General features: G+C 42.6%; 1 protein-coding gene across 3 annotated transcripts in view; it reads left to right on the top strand.

Moving 5' to 3' along the window:
• LOC126234262 (uncharacterized) overlaps positions 1-25,837 on the top strand; it is an 84,746-nt gene that overhangs the window by 33,346 nt on the left and 25,563 nt on the right. For 2 of the 3 annotated variants that reach the window (XM_049942957.1, XM_049942955.1), the window contains exons 4-5: positions 826-1,020; positions 15,320-15,431. In XM_049942957.1, the coding sequence (XP_049798914.1) occupies positions 826-1,020; positions 15,320-15,431 (307 nt within the window). The remainder of the gene's footprint in view (positions 1-825; positions 1,021-15,319; positions 15,432-25,837) is intronic. The other variant, XM_049942956.1, reaches the window with a different exon arrangement.

Genomic DNA, 25,837 nt, shown 5'->3' with positions numbered 1-25,837 from the left:
AAGGTTATGCACAACTTATACAGATATCAGAATGCAGTTATAAGAGTCGAAAGGAAATGGAAAGGAAGCAGTAGTTGAGTAGGGACTGAGACAGGCCGAGTAAATTTAAGTGCAAGGAAGTCCTTTTATAGGTATTTGTCTAGAGTGTAACCTTTCACGGTACTGAAACGTAGATTATAAGTAGTTTACCCAAGAGGAGGACAGAAGCGTTAAGAATGTTGGCGGTACAGAAGAATGCTGAAAACTAGACGGGGAGTTGAAATTAATAATGACGAAGTACTGTACAGAACTGATAAAATAGAAAATTTATAAACAACTTGATTAAAGGAAAAGATCAGTTGATAGGACACATCCTGAGCAATCAAGGAACCGTCAATTCAGTAACCGAAGGAAGTGTGGTGTCCTAAAACTTGTTGATGGATGTTCAAATGTGTGTGAAATCTTATGGGACTTAACTGCTAAAGTCATCAGTCCCTGAGCTTACACACTACGTAACCTAAATTATTCTAAGGACAAACACACACACCCATGCCCGAGGGAGGACTCGAACCTCCGCCGGGACAGCGACTGAAGCGCCTTAGATCGCTCGGCTACTTCTTGATGGAGACCTAGGCTCTAACACAGTAAGCAGTTTCAAATACCTGTAGGCAACCATAGTATAACTAGAGATGAAGATACCTTTCATAGGGTATACTATCGCAGAGATCGTATCAAACCAGTCTTCGGTCCACAATACTTGAAATCATTCCATTACCAACATTTCCAATAGTCTGCCTCGTTTATGTTTTCTGTGCAGATGATCATAAATTAATTACATTGTTTCAGGCTCAACGTGGAACTGCAGAATATTGTCGTCGAAAATTTGTTGGGATATGTTCCTTACAATGGCTCTATGGAACCAGTGGGATTAAAATTCCCTGTAGCTCTCGACTTTCCCAACATCACAGTCACTGGACATTGCTCTTTGGATGGATGGCTCAACGGTGGACACTTGTACGTTAAGGGGTCGGGAGATATCAAGTAAGTGTATCACTTTACAAATTTCGTGTGATGCGTGGTAAATGTGATGGAATTTGTAACAGATGACACGATTCGTGACTCATGATCGAATGACTCAACGATCAGAACAGTGACACCAAAATACGGGACCAGTTCTAGCAAAACTTGTGACAAGTAAGCTACATGATGCTGGTACTTTGCGGCTTGCAGTGGGGTATTAGCTTATTTGGAAATCATTACCACCGAGAGAAGGAGAGAGGGAGAGGGAGAGAGAGAGAGAGAGAGAGAGAGAGGAAACCCAAGTAAACGAAATTTTCTTTATTTTCTAGTGTCCGATAGTTCGTTATAGTGACGGAAAGTGGAAAGATCGTAGGCGAACTTCACGGTGAATGGCCGTCATTATTTCCCCACAAATCTAAATGACGCGATTACTTGCTGCTTCGTTCAGCCACATTTGCATTTTCATTGCGAAAGTAATCTTTCGGTGAAGTTTACACTGAAGATAGCGACATCGACCAAGTATCACGTGATATAACCGCCGCACATTTTGCTGCAGGGGAGATACAAATGCTACTGAATGTGCAACGAAGTGTCACATCAAGGTTTTAGGCACCGTCCAAAGGTAGAGAAAACGTTGATCATAGACTAACGTCGGGCTGAATAATAGGCTATTTTCCTATGTTAAAAGTATGGCTCGGATTGTTGCTATTCGGAGTCTATAATACTCAAATCGTATTTACGGTCAATATTCTAACAAAATATCTCTTATTTTTATGTAATTAAAGTTTGGAAATCATTAAATGTCAAGATTTGGTCATGTGACTGAAAAAACTCTATTACTGGCGGAAACTCTCGTGACCTCATAGATAGGAGTACGACGAACCTTGGCACTTTTTCTGCAAATAGTTTAGCCATTCAATGACGGAAAACGGATTTAGAACTTTTAAGCAACGACAGGAAGGAATTTTGTGAACTCTGATAGCGGAAACCTTATGAAAATTGATGCCTTTATGCCCCACTCATTTAGAGCAGCAATATGTGCAAGGACGGATATCTTCTCCCTGCCCCCTGCAACACTATTAAACCTGCTCAGAACTAAGGAATTGTGGAAGTTTTGCAAATGGCTGAATATTTTACATATTGTCTGTTGACTATCAGTCATGAAATATGACATAAAGCGCAATAAAATTATTTTTGGAAAATCATAATGATTTCCGCTATACAGGAAGCTGAGCAGAGGTAAGCGACCGGTCTGGGACGCAAGGGATAATTAATTTGACTACGGATAGGAAGAACACATATTTGAAACCTGGGAAGGTCATAAATTTGTGAAAGCTTAACACGAAATATGAAAACAGCCTTAGCAAGATTTCATTGCAGCAGTTGTTTCGATGGTGAGGTTTACTGTACATACACTGAAGCGCCAAAGAACCTGGTATAGACATGGGTATTTAAATACAGAGATATGTTAACAGGCAAAATACGGCACCGCTGTCGTCAAGGCCTATATAAGACAGTAAGTGTCTGGCGCAATTGTTAGATCGGTTACTGCTGCTACAATCGCAGGTTGTCAATATTTAAGTGAGTTTGAACTTATTGTTATAGTCCGCGCACGAGCGAAGGGAGACAGCATCTCCGAGGTAGCGATGAAGTGGGGATTTTCCCATACGACCATTTCATGAGTGTACCATGAATATCAGGAATCAGGTAAAACATCAAATCTCGAACATTACTGTGAACGGAAAAAAATCCCGCAAGAAGGGGACCAACGACGATTGAAGAGAATCCTTCAACGTGACAGAAGTGCAACCCTTCCAGAAATTGTTGCAGATTTCAATGCTGGGCCATCAACAAGTGTCAGAGTGAAGGCCCAGTCAAGTACCCATGACGACTGAAGGGCACAAAGCTTTACGCCTCACCTGGGCCCATCAACACCGACATTGGACTGTCGATGACTGGAAACATGTTGCCTGGTCGGAGGAATCTCGTTTAAAATTGTATCGAGTGGACGGATATGTGTCTAGGTAGGGAGACAGTTTCATGTATCCATGGACCCTGCACGTCAACAGGGTACTGTCGAAACTGGTGGAGGCTCTGTAATGGTGTGTTCCTGTGCAGCTGGAGTGATATGGAACCCCTGATACGTCTAGATACGATTCTGACAGCTGTCACCTGCATCCATTCATGTCCACTGTGCATTCTGACTTGCGCAATTCCAGAAGGACAATGCGACACCCCACATGTCCAGAATTGCAACAGCGTGGCTCCAGGAACACTCTTCTGACATTAAACACTTCCGCTGGCCACCAAACTCTCCAGACATGAACATTATTGAGCATATTTGGGATTTCCAGCAGCATACTGTTCAGAAGAGATCTCCACCCCCTCATACTCTTACGGATTTGTGGACAGCTGTGCAGGATTCCAGGATTCATGGTGTCAGTTCCCTCCAGCACTACTTCAGACATTAGTAGAGTCCACGCCACGTCGAGTTGCGGCACTTCTGCGTGCTCGCCGGGTCCCTGTACGACATTAGGCAGATGTATCAATTTGTTTGGCTTTTCAGTGTAGCTTCACATACATCTTAGTCTGGGAATTGAACAACTGAGGATAAATGCATCTACTTTGCTTACAAACAATTACCTTTTTTGGAAAGCATTGCTAGTAGTGGAGATATCACCATACTCTCACACTACAACGAGGTGTAGGACGATCAGCTTTTGAATGCGAAGAGATATAAACCATGTACAACAAGCAGGTAACGCAAAGGTAAGGGCTGTGCTATTTCTGAGTGTAAACTAATGTCAGTGTCTGAAGCAAAGTTCATCTTATGTAAGATGATGAAACTTCAAAAGCTTAAACAACAAGGATTCAAGCTGGACAGTATGAAGATAAAGAAACATTGTTTCTAATAAAGTAAAAAGCGTTTGGTCACAGTAGCTAGAATATATCTTTTTGAATGTGACTTGTGTGAACAGCTATTGCAAATGCATGCGCATGTTAACGCCAAGGAAAACCCAATAATACTCATTTTCTAGTCGGTGTAGTGAAGTTTTTGTAATTGTGATCAGGTTTTCATATGGAAGGACTGTCGATTTGTTTTCTAAACAAGTTAAAATATTGTTGCACGCTAGATTCGAACCAGTGACCAATAAGTATCATCTTTTAATACTTGACAGTTCACCGCTCTGTCAACTGAGGTATTAATGATGTGCAACCTATCAGGTATAACAATAATTTTTACTAAGACAGTAATTCAGGCGATGGACGCTTATCTTCTTTGTAATAACGGGAAAGCGTATCTCGGACGTAAATTAATGTTAACTTCAGAGTGCAAGACACTTTTAATTCAGTACAGGGACTGGGGCATCGACATAGTGGAAATTGGCCAGTAGATGCAACCAGTTTTTACGCATCTTTTCATTCTCTGAAACACCCAAAAACAATTTTTCAAGAGTTTTCGTGGATCTATACGTACAGTGTGGTATTACACACCATTAGTACTCCATTTTCCGAAAAGTAAATTCCAAAACAAGACATCACTGTTAATTATATTTATGACAGTATGAGCAGCGAGCTAACCAGTGACGTCACAGGCATCACATGACTTTAATGGAGCGTTTTAGTGGCCTTTCGGGCGTTCAAATTACTTAAATTTCATTTCCGTTTTTATAAAATAATGCTGAAATTTAAGAAGGGAAAGAGCACGTCCTGAGTGTAAAATGACATAATTAGCCATTTAAGATGACATCCGGAAAATAGTCAAATATCCTATTCTAACGACTCCATAGTAGACCGATTTCTGCTGCAACTGCACGATGGCATGCAACGATAGCAACACGAGAACTTTCTGCAGATATTACATTTGTCGCTGATTCTGCGGTTTTCTGAATTGCTATGTCCAAGATATTTGACGTGTACGCCAGAATACATGAGCGATTTGTCAAAGATACAGTTGCTGCAGACTTCCTCTAGACTCATGATCACGCTTGAATGCATCGCTCTACTTTCCTTCATCGATTTCTCTTGGGGTAAGGGACTCATCATCAGAAGTGGTTTCCTAGATCCCGCATATCAATCCTCTAAGGTAAGTCCGGAATGCATTGTGGAGCCGACCTACGTCAATCGCCACCAAAAACTGTTCCTAATATGCAGCCAGCTCTTTAATGGGTTCAAAATGGTTCAAATGGCTCTAACCACTACGGCACTTAACATCGGAGGTCATCAGTCCCCTAGACTTAGAACTACTTAAACCTAACTAACCTAAGGACATCACACACATCCATGCCCGAGGCAGGATTCGAACCTGCGACCGTAGCATCAGCGCGTTTCAAGACTGAAGTGCCTAGAACCGCTCAGCCACATCGGCCGGCTAATGGGCTAAGCTAAGCTCTTGAGCCACTTCGTAAGAAACGTGTTCGTGCTATTTTATTAAATTTTTAACAAATTTTCAGTTGTTCCCGTAGTTTTAAAAAACTATAGTTTTAAAATTTATCGAATTACGTATTTTAGAGACAGCAGTGAGCAGAACATGTAACTGTGAAAGTTCCGAAAACTAAATGCTTAGCCGGCCGAAGTGGCCGTGCGGTTCTAGGCGCTGCAGTCTGGAACCGCGAGACCGCTACGGTCGCAGGTTCGAATCCTGCCTCGGGCATGGATGTGTGTGATGTCCTTAGGTTAGTTAGGTTTAACTAGTTCTAAGTTCTACGGGACTACTGACCTCAGAAGTTGAGTCCCATAGTGCTCAGAGCCATTTGAACCAAGCCAACTAAATGCTTAAAAACATATTGCTGTGCAATATCCCTAATGCCTTACAATTTTAACTTATTCAGGAGGCAGGTTCTCCATTCATCTTTATCCATAGCTTATGAACCCTATCGGTACATTAGTACACGTAGAATACTGATTTACAAAATTACAGCTGACATTAAAATCTTTGGCTGTTTATCAGATAAGATTGATTAAGTGGTAGAGCACTAATTTCAGAACTGATTCAGGCAGTGCCTCCTATTTGGTGCTGGAATCCGAGATTTAGCTCTCCTTCTCCCAACTTGTTCATTTTTGTGGTTTGATTAATGACGGTGGTTCTTGTTTCTTTTTATAAAAACAGCGGATATGTGTGATATACACTCCTGGAAATTGAAATAAGAACACCGTGAATTCATTGTCCCAGAAAGGGGAAACTTTATTGACACATTCCTGGGGTCAGATACATCACATGATCACACTGACAGAACCACAGGCACATAGACACAGGCAACAGAGCATGCACAATGTCGGCACTAGTACAGTGTATATCCACCTTTCGCAGCAATGCAGGCTGCTATTCTCCCATTGAGACGATCGTAGAGATGCTGGATGTAGTCCTGTGGAACGGCTTGCCATGCCATTTCCACCTGGCGCCTCAGTTGGACCAGCGTTCGTGCTGGACGTGCAGACCGCGTGAGACGACGCTTCATCCAGTCCCAAACATGCTCAATGGGGGACAGATCCGGAGATCTTGCTGGCCAGGGTAGTTGACTTACACCTTCTAGAGCACGTTGGGTGGCACGGGATACATGCGGACGTGCATTGCCCTGTTGGAACAGCACGTTCCCTTGCCGGTCTAGGAATGGTAGAACGATGGGTTCGATGACGGTTTGGATGTACCGTGCACTATTCAGTGTCCCCTCGACGATCACCAGTGGTGTACGGCCAGTGTAGGAGATCGCTCCCCACACCATGATGCCGGGTGTTCGCCCTGTGTGCCTCGGTCGTATGCAGTCCTGATTGTGGCGCTCACCTGCACGGCGCCAAACACGCATACGACCATCATTGGCACCAAGGCAGAAGCGACTCTCATCGCTGAAGACGACACGTCTCCATTCGTCCCTCCATTCACGCCTGTCGCGACACCACTGGAGGCGGGCTGCACGATGTTGGGGCGTGAGCAGAAGACGGCCTAACGGTGTGCGGGACCGTAGCCCAGCTTCATGGAGACGGTTGCGAATGGTCCTCGCCGATACCCCAGGAGCAACAGTGTCCCTAATTTGATGGGAAGTGGCGGTGCGGTCCCCTACGGCACTGCGTAGTATCCTACGGTCTTGGCGTGCATCCGTGCGTCGCTGCGGTCCGGTGCCAGGTCGACGGGCACGTGCACCTTCCGCCGACCACTGGCGACAACATCGATGTACTGTGGAGACCTCACGCCCCACGTGTTGAGCAATTCGGCGCTACGTCCACCCGGCCTCCCGCATGCCCACTATACGCCCTCGCTCAAAGTCCGTCAACTGCACATACGGTTCACGTCCACGCTGTCGCGGCATGCTACCAGTGTTAAAGACTGCGATGGAGCTCCGTATGCCACGGCAAACTGGCTGACACTGACGGCGGCGGTGCACAAATGCTGCGCAGCTAGCGCCATTCGACGGCCAACACCGCGGTTCCTGGTGTGTCCGCTGTGCCGTGCGTGTGATCATTGCTTGTACAGCCCTCTCGCAGTGTCCGGCGCAAGTATGGTGGGTCTGACACACCGGTGTCAATGTGTTCTTTTTTCCATTTCCAGGAGTGTAGATCACTCTCTTTGTGTTTGCACTCCCCCTACAATCTGATGGATCATTTTACATATATGTCTCACCATTTGAGGGGGCCCATATTTCCACAATTTTATCACAGTCCTTCCGACTTTTCATCTCATTTCTTGCCTTTTTCATCATCTCTTTCACTCCTTCTCTAGCACAAGTTCTGTATGTACTGTTCCTTTTGTGTTCTTCTGTCACCTGGATCCTTTTTTATCCGGTAAATTCTTCAAAGTGCTTTTTCCACTGTCCAGTGGATCGACGCTGTGTTGTGTGTGCGCGATTGCTAGCCGTTTTCTCTTCAAATCAAATAGCTCTGAGCACTATGGGACTTAACAGCTATGGTAATCAGTCCCCTAGAACTTAGAACGACTTAAACGTAACTAACCTGAGGACATCACACAACACCCAGTCATCACGAGGCAGAGAAAATCCCTGACCCCGCCGGGAATCGAACCCGGGAACCCGGGCGCGGGAAGCAAGAACGCTACCGCACGACCACGAGCTGCGGACTTTTCATCTTCCTAATCATCCTCCACGCCTCCGCCGATCTTGTATACAAAAGTGATTGCTCTGTTTCCCCAGCTACTCTTTCTTATATCTCTTCATTACACTTTACTGTTAATTTCTTAGCCCTTTTTTATATAACACAGATGCCAACCACACATGATGTAGTTTTTCGTTTCCTCAACCACCTCCAACAACAGCTCTGTGTTCATTCACTCTCTTCTTTCCCTTTCTCCCTTCCCAAAGTCTCCTCCACTGCTTACTTAAGCGACTGTTTCAGAAAACCGTATAGTTCATCGGCACTCTAGTCGTCTTCCAAAGCAGTCTGGTTTCAATAAGTAGGATTGAAAGTGAAAAGGAGTTAGCTGTTTTCATTGTAGTATCTAATCGTATGACATAAATACATCTAAATTCTGAAGAAGCTAGGTTCAAATTTTTTCCAGCTGTTGGCCCCATTGGTGGTCTGGCTCCTCCAATGAATGTAGAAAGTATTTCTCTTCCTCTCCCCATCGGAGCTAGTGACCAGTCTATGACACTGATGATAACGAACTACATCAGGAAATGAGGAACCGACATAATAAAGACGGGAAGGAAAGAATGAAAAAAATAGCGTTTAACGTTCCGTCGACAGCTATAACGCTACTGCTATAACGCTGCTACCTGTTTCCTAAAACACAACTTCTAGTCACTGGAAAGCCAATTACAACGCTACCGCGGAATTTATAATGCCAAATATGACCTTAAAATGCAGTAAGCGTTACCCTCTGGGAGGAATTTTGCTGTATGACCGTGCTTTTACCTAGCGGATGGAGGGAATCGAACATGAATTTCTTAAGGTTGGCAATTAGTAGAAGCAGAAATATTATAATTTAGAAAATAATGAAAATAGTGAAAATTTACGTAAATGAAAGAAAAAAACGGTCGCCAGCCTGATTAGGCATAATAATGTGCAAACATTATTCTCAGTGGATTTGTATTTACTCTCGCAAAAGGAACTTACATAACTTCTTTCTTAGTAAAGTGCAGTGAACACCTACAATAACCATACGAACTGCACAGTGGGTACTAGTAGTTGTCAACAGCATAGGTTAGCAATCACAGAAAGGTAAGAGATACTTTACCCCTGTTAACTACAATCATCACCTCAACCTTTAACTAAATCAGCACAAAAAAATGTTTCCAAGGACAACACGAGACTAAGTGGCACCTGACAAAAGTTCATGTTTGACTAACAGACATATACACATCACAAATGCAATAATATAACACTGAAATAACGCATTTCATATTCATTCCACAGGTAAGGTTTCAGATTCGTGAGCAAAAACCGAGATTCAAATTAACTTTCTCCTGTCTTTAAACATTAAAGTGGGGGCCGTTAAACTGTTCCTTCCTCTTAAAATAGGACCAAAATTAAGTGCCTTTCAACACCACTTGTAAAACAAATGACTTTAACTAACCACATTTATACTCCTCAGTACTAAAAATTTGGCACTTTCAAAACAAAAACAATTCATAACAAATTAACGATTTTCATCAGTTAAATATTATGTGCCTGTTTTACTACTTGTGAAGCAAGTAGTTTTAACTAACAACATTTCTGCTAATTAGCACTGAAAATTAGGCACATTTAAATTTTAAAAAAATTATTAGTTCCTAGAACGAGGAGACGAGGTAGTGGCGGAATTAACGCTGTGAGGACGGGACGTGGGTCGTGCTTGGGTAGCTCAGTCAGCCGGCACGGTAGCTCAGCGTGTTCGGTCAGAGGGTTAGCTGGCCTCTGTAATAAAAATAAAAAAAAAAACTGAGCTAATCGAGCAACAACGAACTTAAACTGGTGTCTTACGACGCCCGCCACGAGCAGCTGCAACGAACGAAAACGAACAAAATGAGATAAAAGAAAAAAAATCGGTAGAGCACTTGCCCGCGAAAGGCAAAGGTCCGGAGTTCGAGTCTCGGCCCGGCACACAGTTTTAATGTGCCAGGAAGTTTCAAATTATTAGTTCTTCACAAACAGAATACTCGGTCTTCAGCACTTTTAGGATAGGACCCTGCTTGGTACCATTAAAAGGACAACTTCAAAGGTCAAACACAAATTTTGCAACGCTTGAATTATTATTGCAGAGTCACACACAAGCACACTGGTTCATACTGGTATACATATCTGTTTTTCAAAGTAGTTGAAGCAGTGGCGCAATAGTGGTGGCAAGCACGTGGCGGCTATGTGGTCTCTTCTGTGGCGGTTTAATGCTCTATTTCATTTCTTCTTGGCGGCGAGTTAATCATTTTTAGAGCAATTCCAAATACGAGAGCACAATTTTACATCCGGAACCACATCTGAGGCCATTCCATCATAGATCTGGTTACAGAACGCATCACTTAGCACCTGCGGTGTTGACTAGGCGACTGCTGGCCACTGACTGCCTAACGTGCTCTCTCTCTCTCTCTTGCCGCCCAGACAGACCGCCACTTCCACCTCTTCTTGCGCGCCAAGCCCCTTCCTTACAAGGGAACCTCCCCATCGCACCCCCCTCAGATTTAGTTATAAGTTGGCACAGTGGATAGGCCTTGAAAAACTGAACACAGATCAATCCAGAAAACAGGAAGAAGTTGTGTGGAACTATGAAAAAATAAGCAAAATATACAAACCGAGTAGTCTATGTGCAAGATAAGCATCATCAAGGATAAATTGAGCTCAGGAGCGCCGTGGTCCCGTGTTTAGCGTGAGCAGCTGCGGAACAAGAGGTCCTAGGTTCAAGTCCCCCTTCGAGCAAAAAGATTAATTTTTTATTTTCAGAAAAACCGAGTTCAGGCACTCACACATAATCAACTTCGCTCTCCAAAATTCCAGGACATGTTCAGATTTGCTTGGACATAGGCAGGATTTGACGGTCTACACACGGAAAAATTTGAAACATGTTTTGACAGAGCACAGGGGAAAGTGAGCGACTGCGAAACTGTTGGATTCATTTGTTGCAGTTTATGTGACAAACTCTTATGTTTTCATCACTTTTTTGGGAGTAATTATCACATCCACAAGAAAACCTAAATCGGGCAACGTAGAAGAATGTTTTTACCCATTCACCAAGTGTACAAGTTAAAATGGTTCAAATGGCTCTGAGCACTATGGGACTTAACTTCTGAGGTTATCAGTCCCCTAGAACTTAGAACTACTTAAACCTAACTAACCTAAGGACATCACACACTTCCATGCCCGAGGCAGGATTCGAACCTGCGACCGTAGCAGTCGCGCGGTTCCGGACTGCGCGCCTAGAACCGCTAGACTACCGCGGCCGGCGTACAAGTTAGGTGGGTCGACAACATATTCCTGTCATGTAACGCACATGCCGTCACCAGTGTCGTATAGAATATATCAGACGTGTTTTCCTGTGGAGGAATCGGTTGACCTATGACCTTGCGATCAAATGTTTTCGGTTCCCATTGCAGAGGCACGTCCTTTCGTCTACTAATCGCACGGTTTTGCGGTGCGGTCGCAAAACACAGACACTAAACTTATTACAGTGAACAGAGACGTCAATGAACGAATGGACAGAACATAACTTTGCCAAAATAAAGAAAAACTTTTCGCTGGAGGCGAGACTTGAACCAAGGACCTCTCGCTCCGCAGCTGCTCACGCTAACCACGGGACCACGGCGCTCCTGAGCTAAGATTATCCTTGATGTTGCCTATCTTCGCATGGACTACTCAGTTTGTATATTTTGCTTATTTTTTCATAGTTCCACACAACTTCTTCCTGTTTTTTCGATTGATGTGTGTTCAGTTTTTCAAGGCCTATACACTGTGCCAACTTATAACTAAATCTGAGGGGGGTGCGATGGGGAGGTTCCCTTGTTAGTGGAAGGGGTTCCCTACGCCTTTTAAGTTACATCATATAAGTTCCCTAAGTATGAACCAATTATTTACATACAATTTTGTTTTAACAAACAGGCATATTTAATAAAGTTTCATTATTTAAGCACACTGTTAAGTTAAACAAATTACACATCATCAGGTTCCATTTCCCTCCAACAATTCAAAGATCTTAACTCGTACAGAATAAACACTTCATAATTACATACACTTAATTACACTGTACCAATTAATCACAATCGATAATGGTGTTACAATCGCGATCATTAGACATCGAGCACAAGCTGGTTTTACGGATGGCTGGGGAAGGAAATCGGCAGTGTCCTTTCTCAAAGTAACCATCCCGGCATTTTCCTGGAGCCGTTTAGTGGAATCGCCACTAGACGAGGATATGAAATGTCGTCCTTCAGGATACGAGTTCCAGTATGCTACCCACTCTACCAACTCGTTCAGTGGCAAGGTTAGGAAAAGGGTGCGATTGTGCCTTATAAAGGAATCATCCCTGTTTTCTTGTCAATTTAACACCTAACAACTAAATCTGGATATTCGAAAAAAAATTAACACCCCACTCTAACCCCCTTCGCCACCTTCCTCGGTGAGTCAACATGATACAGTAGTTGTTTGTAGAATATGATTTCAGTCTCTCCTAAATGATAACGAATGTGACAGTTAATTGACATTGCGTCTGACATAATAGTTCTATGTGGCACCTAACTAATACTTAATGTTGCAGCTGACTAAAAGATCTTCTACCTGGAACACAATCTGAATTCTTTAAAGAAACTTAATCTATTGCACTATTCATCAAACAGCTAACGGCATCAGGATACGCATTTCTACCTCCAGACGCAATTCAACATCAAAATTCAGCTGATAATTTCTGCACTACACAACTGTGCACAGCGGAATACACGCTCTTTACCTCCGAAAAAATTATCAGGTGGCGTACCAGCAACTGTTAATGATATGACTTTGAATTATAACTGAATTCTTCCACTACTCTGTAACCAAGCCAGATACCGGACAACGTTCCTGACTGCGTCAGACTCCCACGTATTTCTGATTTAATTGTTTCGTACATGACCACAAGTGAAATGTCATAACCTTTATGTAAAATATGAGGATCATTTACCACTTATTTGTAACCTTGCTAGCAAAAAATCTTTAGCTGGACTAGTAGGCTGAAAGCAATACACGAATAATGGCTAAGCCAAAACCGCATTCAGTCATCTGTATTACTGAAACATATGTTTCCAGATTTCCATTTCCAGTGAATTATACAGTAACCGCAAATTAGAATAAATTTCTCAATTATAGTAGAAAAATTAAATGTATATCCACAAATAAACGAGACCTAACGGAGTCTCCCCAAATTCAGATGCTACTTACTGTGACATACTCTTTCAGTAGAGATTATATTTCCAATGACGAATCAGCTTTACAGATATTTGTCAATTTGCGTAAAATTGAAAGCAGTCATACCCACATGTATAAGTTTGAAAATCGGATAATTAACTAGCTTTATGCTAACTCTGTTGTCTCTTTAGGGCATGATTATTCACACACGTTTTGCAGTTCGATAAATTACCTACTATGTTTAATTTGGATAATCAAAGTAGTTCCTGCTCGTAAATAATAAGTATCCCATACGTTTTGGTCTTCTGTAGTTTTCACAAGAAACAAGCAAACGGTTTCGCAATTCTAAATCACCTTTCACAGAAATGCAACTACCTACGATTACACTAACATGTCTCTCTGTTACACCCAACTCCACATGACTCACTAATAACACATATCTTCTCGCCAAGTATGAGGCTAAAGGACAGATACATTAAAATTATAAGCAAATAGCCTTAGTATTTTCATTACTAGTGGAGGAAGTTCAAAAAATGTTCAAATGTGTGTGAAATCTTATGGGAATTAACTGCTAAGGCCATCAGTCCCTAAGCTTACACACTACTTAACCTAAATTATCCTAAGGACAAACACACACATCCATGTCCGAGGGAGGACACGAACCTGCGCCGGGACCAGCCGCACAGTCAATGACTGCAGCGCCCTAGACCGCCTGGCTAATCCCGCGCGGCAGGAAAGGAAGTATTTATGGGCTCTGAGCACTATGGGACTCAACTGCTGAGGTCATTAGTCCCCTAGAACTTAGAACTAGTTAAACCTAACTAACCTAAGGACATCACAAACATCCATGCCCGAGGCAGGATTCGAACCTGCGACCGTAGCGGTCTTGCGGTTCCAGACTGCAGCGCCTTTAACCGCACGGCCACTTCGGCCGGCCAGGAAGTATTTAGTTGTAATTTACACCAGTTTTATGTAAATATTTCCAAATTTTGTGGAGAGATGAGTACAAATAACTTTATAAAATTAACATATTCTCAAGTTTTGCAGAATTCTTAAAATCATATCAAATGAAATCAATAGTTCACAGAGTATATCTCTATTTGCTTTGTTATTTTTTTTATATAAAGTGATATATACCCACCTGTATCTAAGGGTTCTAATATGAATTATACTTGATTACATTACGTCGCATTACGCACGTGGGTAATAAACAGCTACCATTTCTCCCACAATTACTTAAGTAAAAATTATTCAGAGGTTGACTTAAAGGCTACGAGAGATCCTTACGCACTCCCAAAGAGAACCCTTTTTGCTGTCGAAATTAAACTTCTCAAGGCCTTCTTACATATGAAGTACTGAGAAAAAGAACTTATTCGAGTGCTCACTAATGGCCATATCCTGTTAAGGATATCAGTGTATTTTACTTTATGGTACAAATATCACATAATATTTTAGCTGAAAGACTGTAATCATTTATACAGTGCACGAGAGTAGCGTGCCCTCATTAAGGCCACCTGAACTTACACAAAGAAACAAAGAAATAAACTGCTATTTTGACTTGATACATCTGTTCACAAAGAGTTACATATTCTGAAACTACTTTTAAAATAGCACGGAGTGTCAACATAAAGAGGAGCAAAAGAATGTGAAATTATAATATGTTTTCACTTAAAACTTCCGGGCTGACAGGCCGTGGTTGATGCATAAAACTTTCCCCTAACGATTCATCTCGGACTGCGGGAGACATCTTCAGAGGTAACGCGGCGAACATCTGAGTTTCAGAATGCTAATGATTCATTAAAATGTGTTGCTGTGTTCTTAACTCATTATCTACAGGCTACGCCAGTTAAATGGATAAGGGTCCGCCTAAATGAAATCTTTCAAATTGCTATGTTGCTGAAACAAGAGTGCAGCACTGTAAGCCGCACTGATGTACGACACACTGTTGATAAATGTTTGAAGAACACCACAGTTCGCCTGACTGACATCAACAAACAAGGATATAACAGGTTTTTGGTGGTTTTTTCAGATTTTCTCTTCTCGACACATCTGTATACCTGGAATTGGATGCTGGTGTCCACAATGACTCGACACTCTTTTTGGAGTGTGTTGCTCTTGACTACAATGTCGGCGGTGCTGAGGTAAGTGTCTTCCGAGGTGACAGCTGCGTAAAATCCTGGCGATGCAAGAGTCTTTCGTCAGCTTAATGTAGGCGGCAAGACAGGAGAAGTATAGGCAGAGGGATTCCAGCACTAGCTAATATGTCAGTGTCATGGATTATATACTCTGTTCTCTGCAAGAGCAGAAAGAGTGAGCGCTTAAATTACTGTTGATGGTGATCCGTCAGTTGCATGAAGACAGTAAGAAATCTTTTTCTTTTTTTGATAAATAAGCTGTTCGGTGGCGCCACATTTCAATATATCACCATTGACTTCAAATTCAATCAAAACACAAACACACCAACTCTCGGCACGCATTTTACGTCGATCAAATCGGGTGCCGCTCTGTAACGCCAGTTGAGTGTATTTTAAGCACAGGGGTTGGACAAAATACAGTTAGCTCCCTCATAAACACACATATTTCCTAAATACTTTTTACAGACATGCTCGTATATGTGGAACACCAGGTTTGCTTGTTATTTGCCACGGCTATTCCGAATTTTTTAAATACGTTAAGTTTGAAAAACTCATACGAATCAAATTATTTATGACAGTACAAGATAATGAGGAATTTGATAGTGAGAAATTTGATGAATATTAATTTGATTTCAACTGTAACACTGCGTAGACCTTGACCTCAATCAGGAGGTTCTGTCTCAGAATAAATTCGATAAAGTATAATCGGAACTCAGGTACTGTTAGAAGAATCACAAGACAAACAGAGAAACACTTCACTTAACAAATGTTCCAAAGTAATACAGCAAGCATCCAGTTAAAGCATTATTTTAACACTTGTGAGCACACTAAACCACAACGATGTGAAACGATATCTTTACGTAAATAAGAGGAAAATTATTTGAACTTTCATAAATAGGTAGTGTTTGTCTCATTAAAGACCAGGAGATTACGAAATAATTATCAAAAATGGAATTGGGTAGAACGCAAATCTCAGCCATAAGTGAAAGTACTACTGTATATAGCTTGTTTCTTGGTTGTGTTAACTCCGAAAAGTCCTACAAGCGAACGTATGAATAGAATTTAAATAACACTACTCACCTGGCTTAAACCAAAACAGCAGGTAGTAAAATCAAACTTACATTAGTCCTGAGTGCAAAATAATCAAACGTAACCAGCACATACAAGAGACGTAAAACCAACAGGGCTCTAACCCAGCAGACAGGAACTAGACAAACTGCCACATATAACCGTGTCATAAACAATTTTAACGATGTATGTTTGCCAAGCTGGAACCAGGAAACTCTAAATAATATCATAGTTAACACAAACCTAAAGCAATACAATACACATAGTTTAAAGAACTCTACAGTACAGCAGATAGCTGCGAATAACTGCACAAATGGTTCAAATGGCTCTGAGCACTATGGGACTTAACTTCTGAGATCATGAGTCCCCTACTCTTAGAACTTCTTAAACCTAACTAACCTAACGACATCACACACATCCATGCCCCAGGCAGGATTCGAAACTGTGGTGTCACAGCCAGACACCACACGTGCTAGGTGGTAGCTTAAATCGGCCGCGGTCCTGTAGTACATGTCGGACCCTCGTGTCGCCACTGTGTGATCGCAAACCTAGCGCCACCACAAGGCAGGTCTCGAGAGACTGACTCGAACTCATCCCAGTTGTACGGACGACAGAGCTAGCGACTAGACGTACGAAGCCTTTCTCTCTCATTAGCCGAGAGACAGAATAGCCTTCAGCTAAGTTAATGGCTACGAACTAGCAAGGCGCCATTAGCCTTACAGTGATTGTAATTAGAGTCTCACTTGTGTTCACCATAGAGATGTACAAGAAGACATTAAAGATAAGTATATGAGAAGCTCCGTTCTTTTCTTCATAGCATTAATTACGTATCCTGTTCCAGTACTTCACGCCCGTCTGCGTTAGTCTCGCGTGCCCTTTAAGCCACCTCTATTTACAAGGTGTTGGCCCAGCTGCCGACACATCAGAAACTGCGACCGTAGCGGTCGCGCGGTTACAGACTGTAGCGCCTAGAACCGCTCAGCAACCCCGGCCGGCGAATATCTGCTCACATTAAGGTTTTCACCAAATAAGTCCAATAAACATCGATGACTATGGCTCACAAATACCACTCATGTCCTTCAATTCTGTAGATTTTTTTTTCCTTTATTGATTTTCAATTCCCCCATAAGGGGGCGGGCTGGCAGCAGCTTAGTACGCTGCTCTACAGCCTACAGACTTTTATTTTAAAGAACGGAAGAAGAAAAGAAACAAGAAAAACAGGCGATAAAAAGGTGACGTCAAGTGAAAATTGGCGGAAAAATGTGGAAAGTTAAAACAGAAAGCAAAAGGCGTTGGCAACGTTAATAAAAGACACAGGAATCAGACAAGTAACATAGTACACACACAATTAAAAAACACGGCGACAGTCTGGTTTCTGTTCGCAAGAGATAAAAGGCACACCCAGCGACAGTATGATGGCCGTTCGCAGCACTTCCCAAAAAACACAACACGGAACACTCACTGTAAAAGACGCACTGTAGAACACTCACTGTAGAACACTGCACGAAAGTGGCGGCACAAAGATGACACTCCCGAGCCAAAGGCAGATGGGGGGGGGGGGGGACCTGGAGGAGGGGGAAGAACAAGGAGGGAGGAAGGAAAAAAACGAAAAAGGGGGGGGGACCAAGGAGAGAGAGGACTAGTAAAGGGGGAGAAGGGCAGATGCGAGAGGGAATGAGAGGAGGCAGAGGAGGGAAATGTAGAAGGACTTGGGGGAGAGAAGGGGGCAGAGAGAGGGGAGGTGGGGAAGAAAGAGGATGGATGGGGGGAGAGGGAGCCCGGGAAAAGGACAGAGGAAAGGAGGGGGAGTGAGGATCAGATTTGATAGGAGGGATAAATGGAGGGAGAGAGGGCATCATCCGGGAGGGGACGTTGATGGAAGCCACCTTGGGAAAGGAGATGTAGGGTGTAGAGATGGAGGGTAGGGGGGACACAACGGTGAAGTCGTGGCAGGGGAATTCTGTAGACACAAACAGCAGACAAAGTTCCAAGGTTGTCCTCTAGCAAATCCGAGCGACGTTCTTCTTGGACATGTAAGTTGATAGAATAGAGAATTCAACTTCGGCAAATCCTCATAGCATCCACATGTCATATGAATGACAGCACTTGTCCTTGGATGACCATTCGGGCAAATGATTTAATCATGACCTTATGAAATTTTTTATTAACAACCAAACCCAATTCAAAAGTAATAGCAGTGTGCATAACTACAATACTAGGAGAAAGGATGATCTTCACTATTCAAGATTAAATCTAACTTTGGTACAGTAATGCGTGAATTATACTGCCACTAAAGTCTTTGGTCACTTACCAAATAGTATCAAAAGTCTGACAGATAACCAACAAGTATTTAAGAAGAAGTTAAAAGAATTTCTGAATGACAACTCCTTTTACTCCATAGAGGAATTTTTAGATATAAATTAAGAAAAAAATATATAAAAAAATAAAAAATAAAAAAATAAAATAAAAAATAAAAAACACAAAAAATAAAAAGTTGTTATATTAACTTAAGTATGTTGTTAAATTAACTTAATTATGTCATGTATTGGAAAATTTGACTAGTTCCACATCATTACGAAATATCGTATTCATGATCCATGGAACTAGTATTAATCTAATCTAATCTGATCATGAGCTCGTGGATAACGCATTTGACTTGGCTCGGTGGAGAACTCACATGCCCCCTGGTGGGACAGAAAGGAAACAGTTGCTTAGCTAGATACGAGGCCCACGAGCGAGACAGGCCGTGGCGTGTACGTCACGAAGATAGTCCTGAGCTCGTTCGCTCGCTCAGCTCAGCAGACAAAATGCGTTTCTAAACCTGTTAACTCGCAGCTGGGAGTGTAAGGACTAACAAGAATTGCATCTTCCACTAGAATCTGCTATTATGAAGTCTTACTCATTAAAAGTACTACAGCAAAATTTAATTTAAGATCAATAGTCGATATAAATTGTATAACGGCTTGTTTATAGCATTTAGTCTCTTCTGCTTAACAGTACTCATTACATGCTGGAAGTGGTGCATTATGCAACTGATAGTCATTTTAGTGTGATTTTATTTTGTTGTATGCCAGTTCATCGGTAACAAATTATAAGTAGGCCCATGGACTTCTCTTCATTATAGGACTAATAACAGTAAGATTCCGTAACAGTGGATTCCAGCAGAAGACTCAGTATTCGTTTGCACGGACACGCCTAGTTACGAGTTAACAGGTGTAGAAACTTAGTTTGTCTGCTGATTTGAGCGAGCGAGCGAGCGCAGGGCTACCTTCGAGACGTACGCGCCACGGCCTGTCTTTCTCGTAGGCCTCGGCTAGATAGCAGTCAGAATATACCACGCTTCCAAGCTCGGCATGGGTCAGGAACAGTACTCTTCCTCATAAAGCTCTTATCAAACTGCAGAGTCCCTGGTGTGCAGATTCTGAGGCTAGTTCCCAGAAGAACATAATTGTGCACCGCGCTGCATTAGCCGAGCGGTCTAGGGCGCTGCAGTCATGGACAGTGCGGCTGGTTCCGGCGGAGGTTCGAGTCCTCCCTCGGGCATGGGTGTGTGTGTTTGTCCTTAGGATAATTTAGGTTAAGTAGTGTGTAAGCTTAGGGACTGATGACCTTAGCAGTTAAGTCCCATAAGATTTCACACACATTTGAACACAAATGTGGCGGCAGTGTAACTGCCCGTCATCGATCCCCAAATTCCTATAAGGGGGCTCCCAGCCTTTTGCTGCACAGCGAAATCACAACAGTAGTTTACCATTTCCTGTCAATGGAGAAGACCCGTGATGGCTTGCTGATTATGCATTCAGTATTATACGTGCAAACCTCTTTAGTACTTTCTCAAGAACACGGTCATGCTTTAAAAATGTGTGTGTATTTAAATTTAATCTTATTAGCTATGAGCTATGCGCATGCCAGTTTCTTGTCGGGCGCATAGAATATCGATAGCTGCGGCCCTGCACTTGCGGGCTTTCAAATAACTACGCACCCTCAGACTCAGTGTTGAAATATTGAAAGTTTTGGCTAGTTTCGATGCCTAGGGGCTGGGATACGTAGTGCGACGGATTTTTACGTGCGTGCGTGCGATGCACCAATTGCGACGGATTATACGTTGCTGCTGTAATGCAATTTCTTTTATAATTTTTGTTCGCCTACCTCTTTACAGCGGTAGATCTTCGCACGTAAACTCCTGACTGCAGCTACTTACGAGAACACAGAAAAGCAGTGTTGAGGAAACTGCAACCTCATAGCTACACGCCGAAGGCCGCTATAATTAAAATTTGCTGAAAATTTTCTATGTACTTTAAAGAAATGATTCGGAAAGGGGATGTCACTCGTACTTTAAACATGAAGTTCAAATTTAACCCTCAATAGATCTTTATTGCCATTAAGCAAGATCATCACCCCACATTTACGAAAATTACTAAAGTTTCTGCTCACAGTTATCACCATACCTAAAACAGCCAGAACTTTTACCTTCCCAAATTCCGAAACCAATTACTTGTAACACAGTCAATGATCGGCCAATTACTTCTGCACACGATATTCAGTGGTTGTCTTTAGTAAAAGTTTATGCTCGCCATAAAATACTCAGTAAGAATATACTCAGTACCGCCATGCTATATAATTCAAACTTCACTCGCGATTTTCGTCGGAACGAATTATCACAACACACTAAAGTTTTCATAAACAGTTTCTGGTCACTACCAGATACCATTAACACTGGACCATAACGCGGAAGTCCTCCCAAGACTTCATCTTACACATAATGCGAAAAGTCACATCCAGCATAACCGCCTCCAATCAAAGCTAGCTCGCGACTCTCCTCTCACTCTCCCACACTCAAAACTATATGTCTCCTCGCTAGGCGGCCAACCGTCTCGCTTCTCATTGGCTGTCAGCACTTACGACCAATGAGAACTCACTTCTAAGGCGCGGCTCGTGCCAAAATCTAGCAAGCACCAACCACTTCTCTAGGCTCATTGACGTCATCAAATTAAGTAACACAAAACTCTCTAATTAAATAAACAAAACAAAATGAACTACAAGCTTTATATCTGGAAATTTATTATGTAGTCGCGAATGTTCTGGCTGTCTTATACATAAGCATACATACTTGGACATCCGACATTCACTAGTAGGGGAACCACTAGTGGATTCGTTCCCACGTTACAGAGTTGGAACACTTGCCAGTTCCTATAGAGAATTACATGAATGATTTTTAATAATGCCGAACGTCCCACAAACTCTCACGCATGCATTCTCATTCACACGCACCCTAGCACACAATACACATATTTACTTAGAATTCTTGAAATTATTATTATAGAAAAGTTACAGAGGTTTTCTGAAACTAAAAACTTTCCAAATTTATATATGAACACTGAAAGTGTTATCAGATCATCGTACATAGTCACTGAAGGTGAACTATTACATCACTGTATTTATTTAAATTCTTGACTGTCGGAAAATTACGTTTTTTTTTGGGAATTTCACTAACTTCCAAAATACAACTACTTTTTATCTCAGACTTTGACATATTGTTTGTTTTCACAACAGAAGGTTGTAAATCAAATATGACGATCCTCAGGTTATTCCTTTATTAGTTATTAATATTTTTACTTTCGTATAATGTACGTGGCCTGCCAGCGCTACTCCACTGCTTTCACACGCGCAGCTGCAACAGATGGTCGTGACGTCAGTCTGCAGGACACAACTCGTCCGTTACTGACCGTATAATACTCTACCGGCTTACATTGCAGCCCATATACATTCTGAAGTAAAGCTTTTAATAGACAAATGGGCGATCGCGCACTAGTTGCGACGCCACAGTAGTTGCTGCATTACAGGCCAAATACTGCTGAGTCTACAGTACAGGGTTATTACAAATGATTGAAGCGATTTCACAGCTCTACAATAACTTTATTATTTGATATATTTTCACAATGCTTTGCACACACATACAAAAACTCAAAGTTTTTTTAGGCATTCACAAATGCTCGATATGTGCCCCTTTAGTGATTCGGCAGACATCAAGCCGATAATCAAGTTCCTCCCACACTCGGCGCAGCATGTCCCCATCAATGAGTTCGAAAGCATCGTTGATACGAGCTCGCAGTTCTGGCACGTTTCTTGGTAGAGGAGGTTTAAACACTGAATCTTTCACATAACCCCACAGAAAGAAATCGCATGGGGTTAAGTCGGGAGAGCGTGGAGGCCATGACATGAATTGCTGATCATGATCTCCAACACGACCGATCCATCGGTTTTCCAATCTCCTGTTTAAGAAATGCCGAACATCATGATGGAAGTGCGGTGGAGCACCATCCTGTTGAAAGATGAAGTCGGCGCTGTCGGTCTCCAGTTGTGGCATGAGCCAATTTTCCAGCATGTCCAGATACACGTGTCCTGTAACGTTTTTTCGCAGAAGAAAAAGGGACTGTAAACTTTAAACCGTGAGATTGCACAAAACATGTTAACTTTTGGTGAATTGCGAATTTGCTGCACGAATGCGTGAGAATTCTCTACCGCCCAGATTCGCACATTGTGTCTGTTCACTTCACCATTAAGAAAAAATGTTGCTTCATTACTGAAAACAAGTGTCGCACTGAACGCATCCTCTTCCATGAGCTGTTGCAACCGCGCCGAAAATTCAAAGCGTTTGACTTTGTCTTCGGGTGTCAGGGCTTGTAGCAATTGTAAACGGTAAGGCTTCTGCTTTAGCCTGTTCCGTAAGATTTTCCAAACCGTCAGCTGTGGTACGTTTAGCTCCCTGCTTGCTTTATTCGTCGACTTCCGCGGGCTACGCATGAAACTTGCCCGCACGCGTTCAACCGTTTCTTCGCTCACTGCAGGCCGACCCGTTGATTTCCCCTTACAGAGGCATCCAGAAGCTTTAAACTGCGCATACCATCGCCGAATGGAGTTAGCAGTTGGTGGATCTTTGTTGAACTTCGTCCTGAAGTGTCATTGCACTGTTATGACTGACTGATGTGAGTGCATTTCAAGCACGACATACGCTTTCTCGGCTCCTGTCGCCATTTTGTCTCACTGCGCTCTCGAGCGCTCTGGCGGCAGAAACCTGAGGTGCGGCTTCAGCCGAACAAAACTTTATGAGTTTTTCTACGTATCTGTAGTGTGTCGTGACCATATGTCAATGAATGGAGCTACAGTGAATTTATGAAATCGCTTCAATCATTTGTAATAGCCCTGTATATGATAAGCCTACACCCATGAATCGAATGGTCGAAGGTTTCTGTCACTCGGCAATAGCGAAGTATGAAAGTAACATACAATTTTCTAAGTGAAAGATTGCAATTAAATAAAATCTGCAGGTACTATCTTAACGACTCGAGATGATGAGTACGATAGTATAAGTACTTTTGAGAATGCGGTATATTTCTGCAAAACACTTATTGGTGTCCATGGTCCAGCAATTAAATAAAATGTAAGTCGAATAACAGGGAAACCATAGATTCCTACTGCACATAATTAATTATGAACAACAACATAGCTCGCGAGATATTCACTTCTAAACGCACACTACGTCTTCACTGCAGAAGCTACGGAAATCACACAAGAGCACAGGTCGACACTCCGAAATATTTCTATCTCTCGCGATCACGCGCAAACTGCTCCACTGTCAAAGTCTTCCCAGCGACTGTGCGTCCGTCGCGCCGTCCAGCACTTTCCGTGTCCTGTCCCGTACTCTCCAGCACTGCCCTGTCCTCTCTCGAAACGATGCTCTTCTCCCTCTTCCATCCAGTCTCCCCATTCACGAGCGCTGTGATTGGCTAGGGCACTCGCGCCATGTCTTCAAGCTAACGCTCCCACTAACATATTTAAACACATACGAAATACTGGATCTACATTTAAATACTTGAAATTAAATAAATATCCGTACACGCTCTAACACACATTATTAAATATGTAAACAATTAAATAAACATATATCAAAAGAAAAGAAGCAAAAGGTCGGTCAGGAACCTAATGCCTCTGTGCTTTCTAAAACACAGTAAATATTTAACCAATTGACATCTAAATCTACATCCATACTCCGCAAGCCACCTGACGGTGTGTGGCGGAGGGTACCTTGAGTACCTCTATCGGTTCTCCCTTCTATTCGAGTCTCTTATTGTTCGTGGAAAGAAGGATTGTCGGTATGCCTCTGTGTGGGCTCTAATCTCTCTCATTTTATCCTCATGGTCTAAAAACGGTTCAAATGGCTCTGAGCACTATGGGACTCAACATCTTAGGTCATCAGTCCCCTAGAACTACTTAAACCTAACTAACCTAAGGACATCACACACACCCATGCCCGAGGCAGGATTCGAACCTGCGACCGTAGCAGTCCCGCGGTTCCGGACTGCAGCGCCAGAACCGCTTATCCTCATGGTCTCTTCGCGAGACATACGTAGGAGGGAGCAATATACTGCTTGACTCTTCGGTGAAGGTATGTTCTCGAAACTTTGACAAAAGCCCGTACCGAGCTACTGAGCGTCTCTCCTGCAGAGTCTTCCACTGGAGTTTATCTATCATCTCCGTAACGCTTTCGCGATTACTAAATGATCCTGTAACGAAGCGCGCTGCTCTGCGTTGGATCTTCTCTATCTCTTCTATCAACCCTATCTGGTACGGATCCCACACTGCTGAGCAGTATTCAAGCAGTGGGCGAACAAGCGTACTGTCACCTACTTCCTTTGTTTTCGGATTGCATTTCCTTAGGATTCTTCCAATGAATCTCAGTCTGGCATCTGCTTTACCGACGATCAACTTTATATGATCATTCCATTTTAAATCACTCCTAATGCCTACTCCCAGATAATTTATGGAATTAACTGCTTCCAGTTGCTGACCTGCTATATTGTAGCGAAATGATAAAGGATCTTCCTTTCTATGTATTCGCAGCACATTACACTTGTCTACATTGAGATTCAATTGCCATTCCCTGCACCATGCGTCAATTCGTTGCAGATCCTCCTGCATTTCAGTACAATTTTCCATTATTACAACCTCTCAATATACCACAGCATCATCCGCAAAAAGCCTCAGTGAACTTCCGATGTCATCCACAAGGTCATTTATGTATATTGTGAATAGCAACGGTCCTACGACACTCCCCTGCGGCACACCTGAAATCACTCTTACTTCGGAAGACTTCTCTCCATTGAGAATGACATGCTGCGTTCTGTTATCTAGGAACTCTTCAATCCAATCACACAATTGGTCTGATATGCTCTTACTTTGTTCATTAAACGACTGTGGGGAACTGTATCGAACGCCTTGCGGAAATCAAGAAACACGGCATCTACCTGGGAACCCGTGTCTATGGCCCTCTGAGTCTCGTGGAC

The sequence above is a fragment of the Schistocerca nitens genome, chromosome 2 (genome assembly GCF_023898315.1).
Source record: "Schistocerca nitens isolate TAMUIC-IGC-003100 chromosome 2, iqSchNite1.1, whole genome shotgun sequence".
Lineage (NCBI taxonomy): Eukaryota > Metazoa > Arthropoda > Insecta > Orthoptera > Acrididae > Schistocerca > Schistocerca nitens.
The sequence above is the reverse complement of the archived record's forward strand: the minus strand, read 5'-3'. Positions and strand labels throughout refer to the sequence as shown.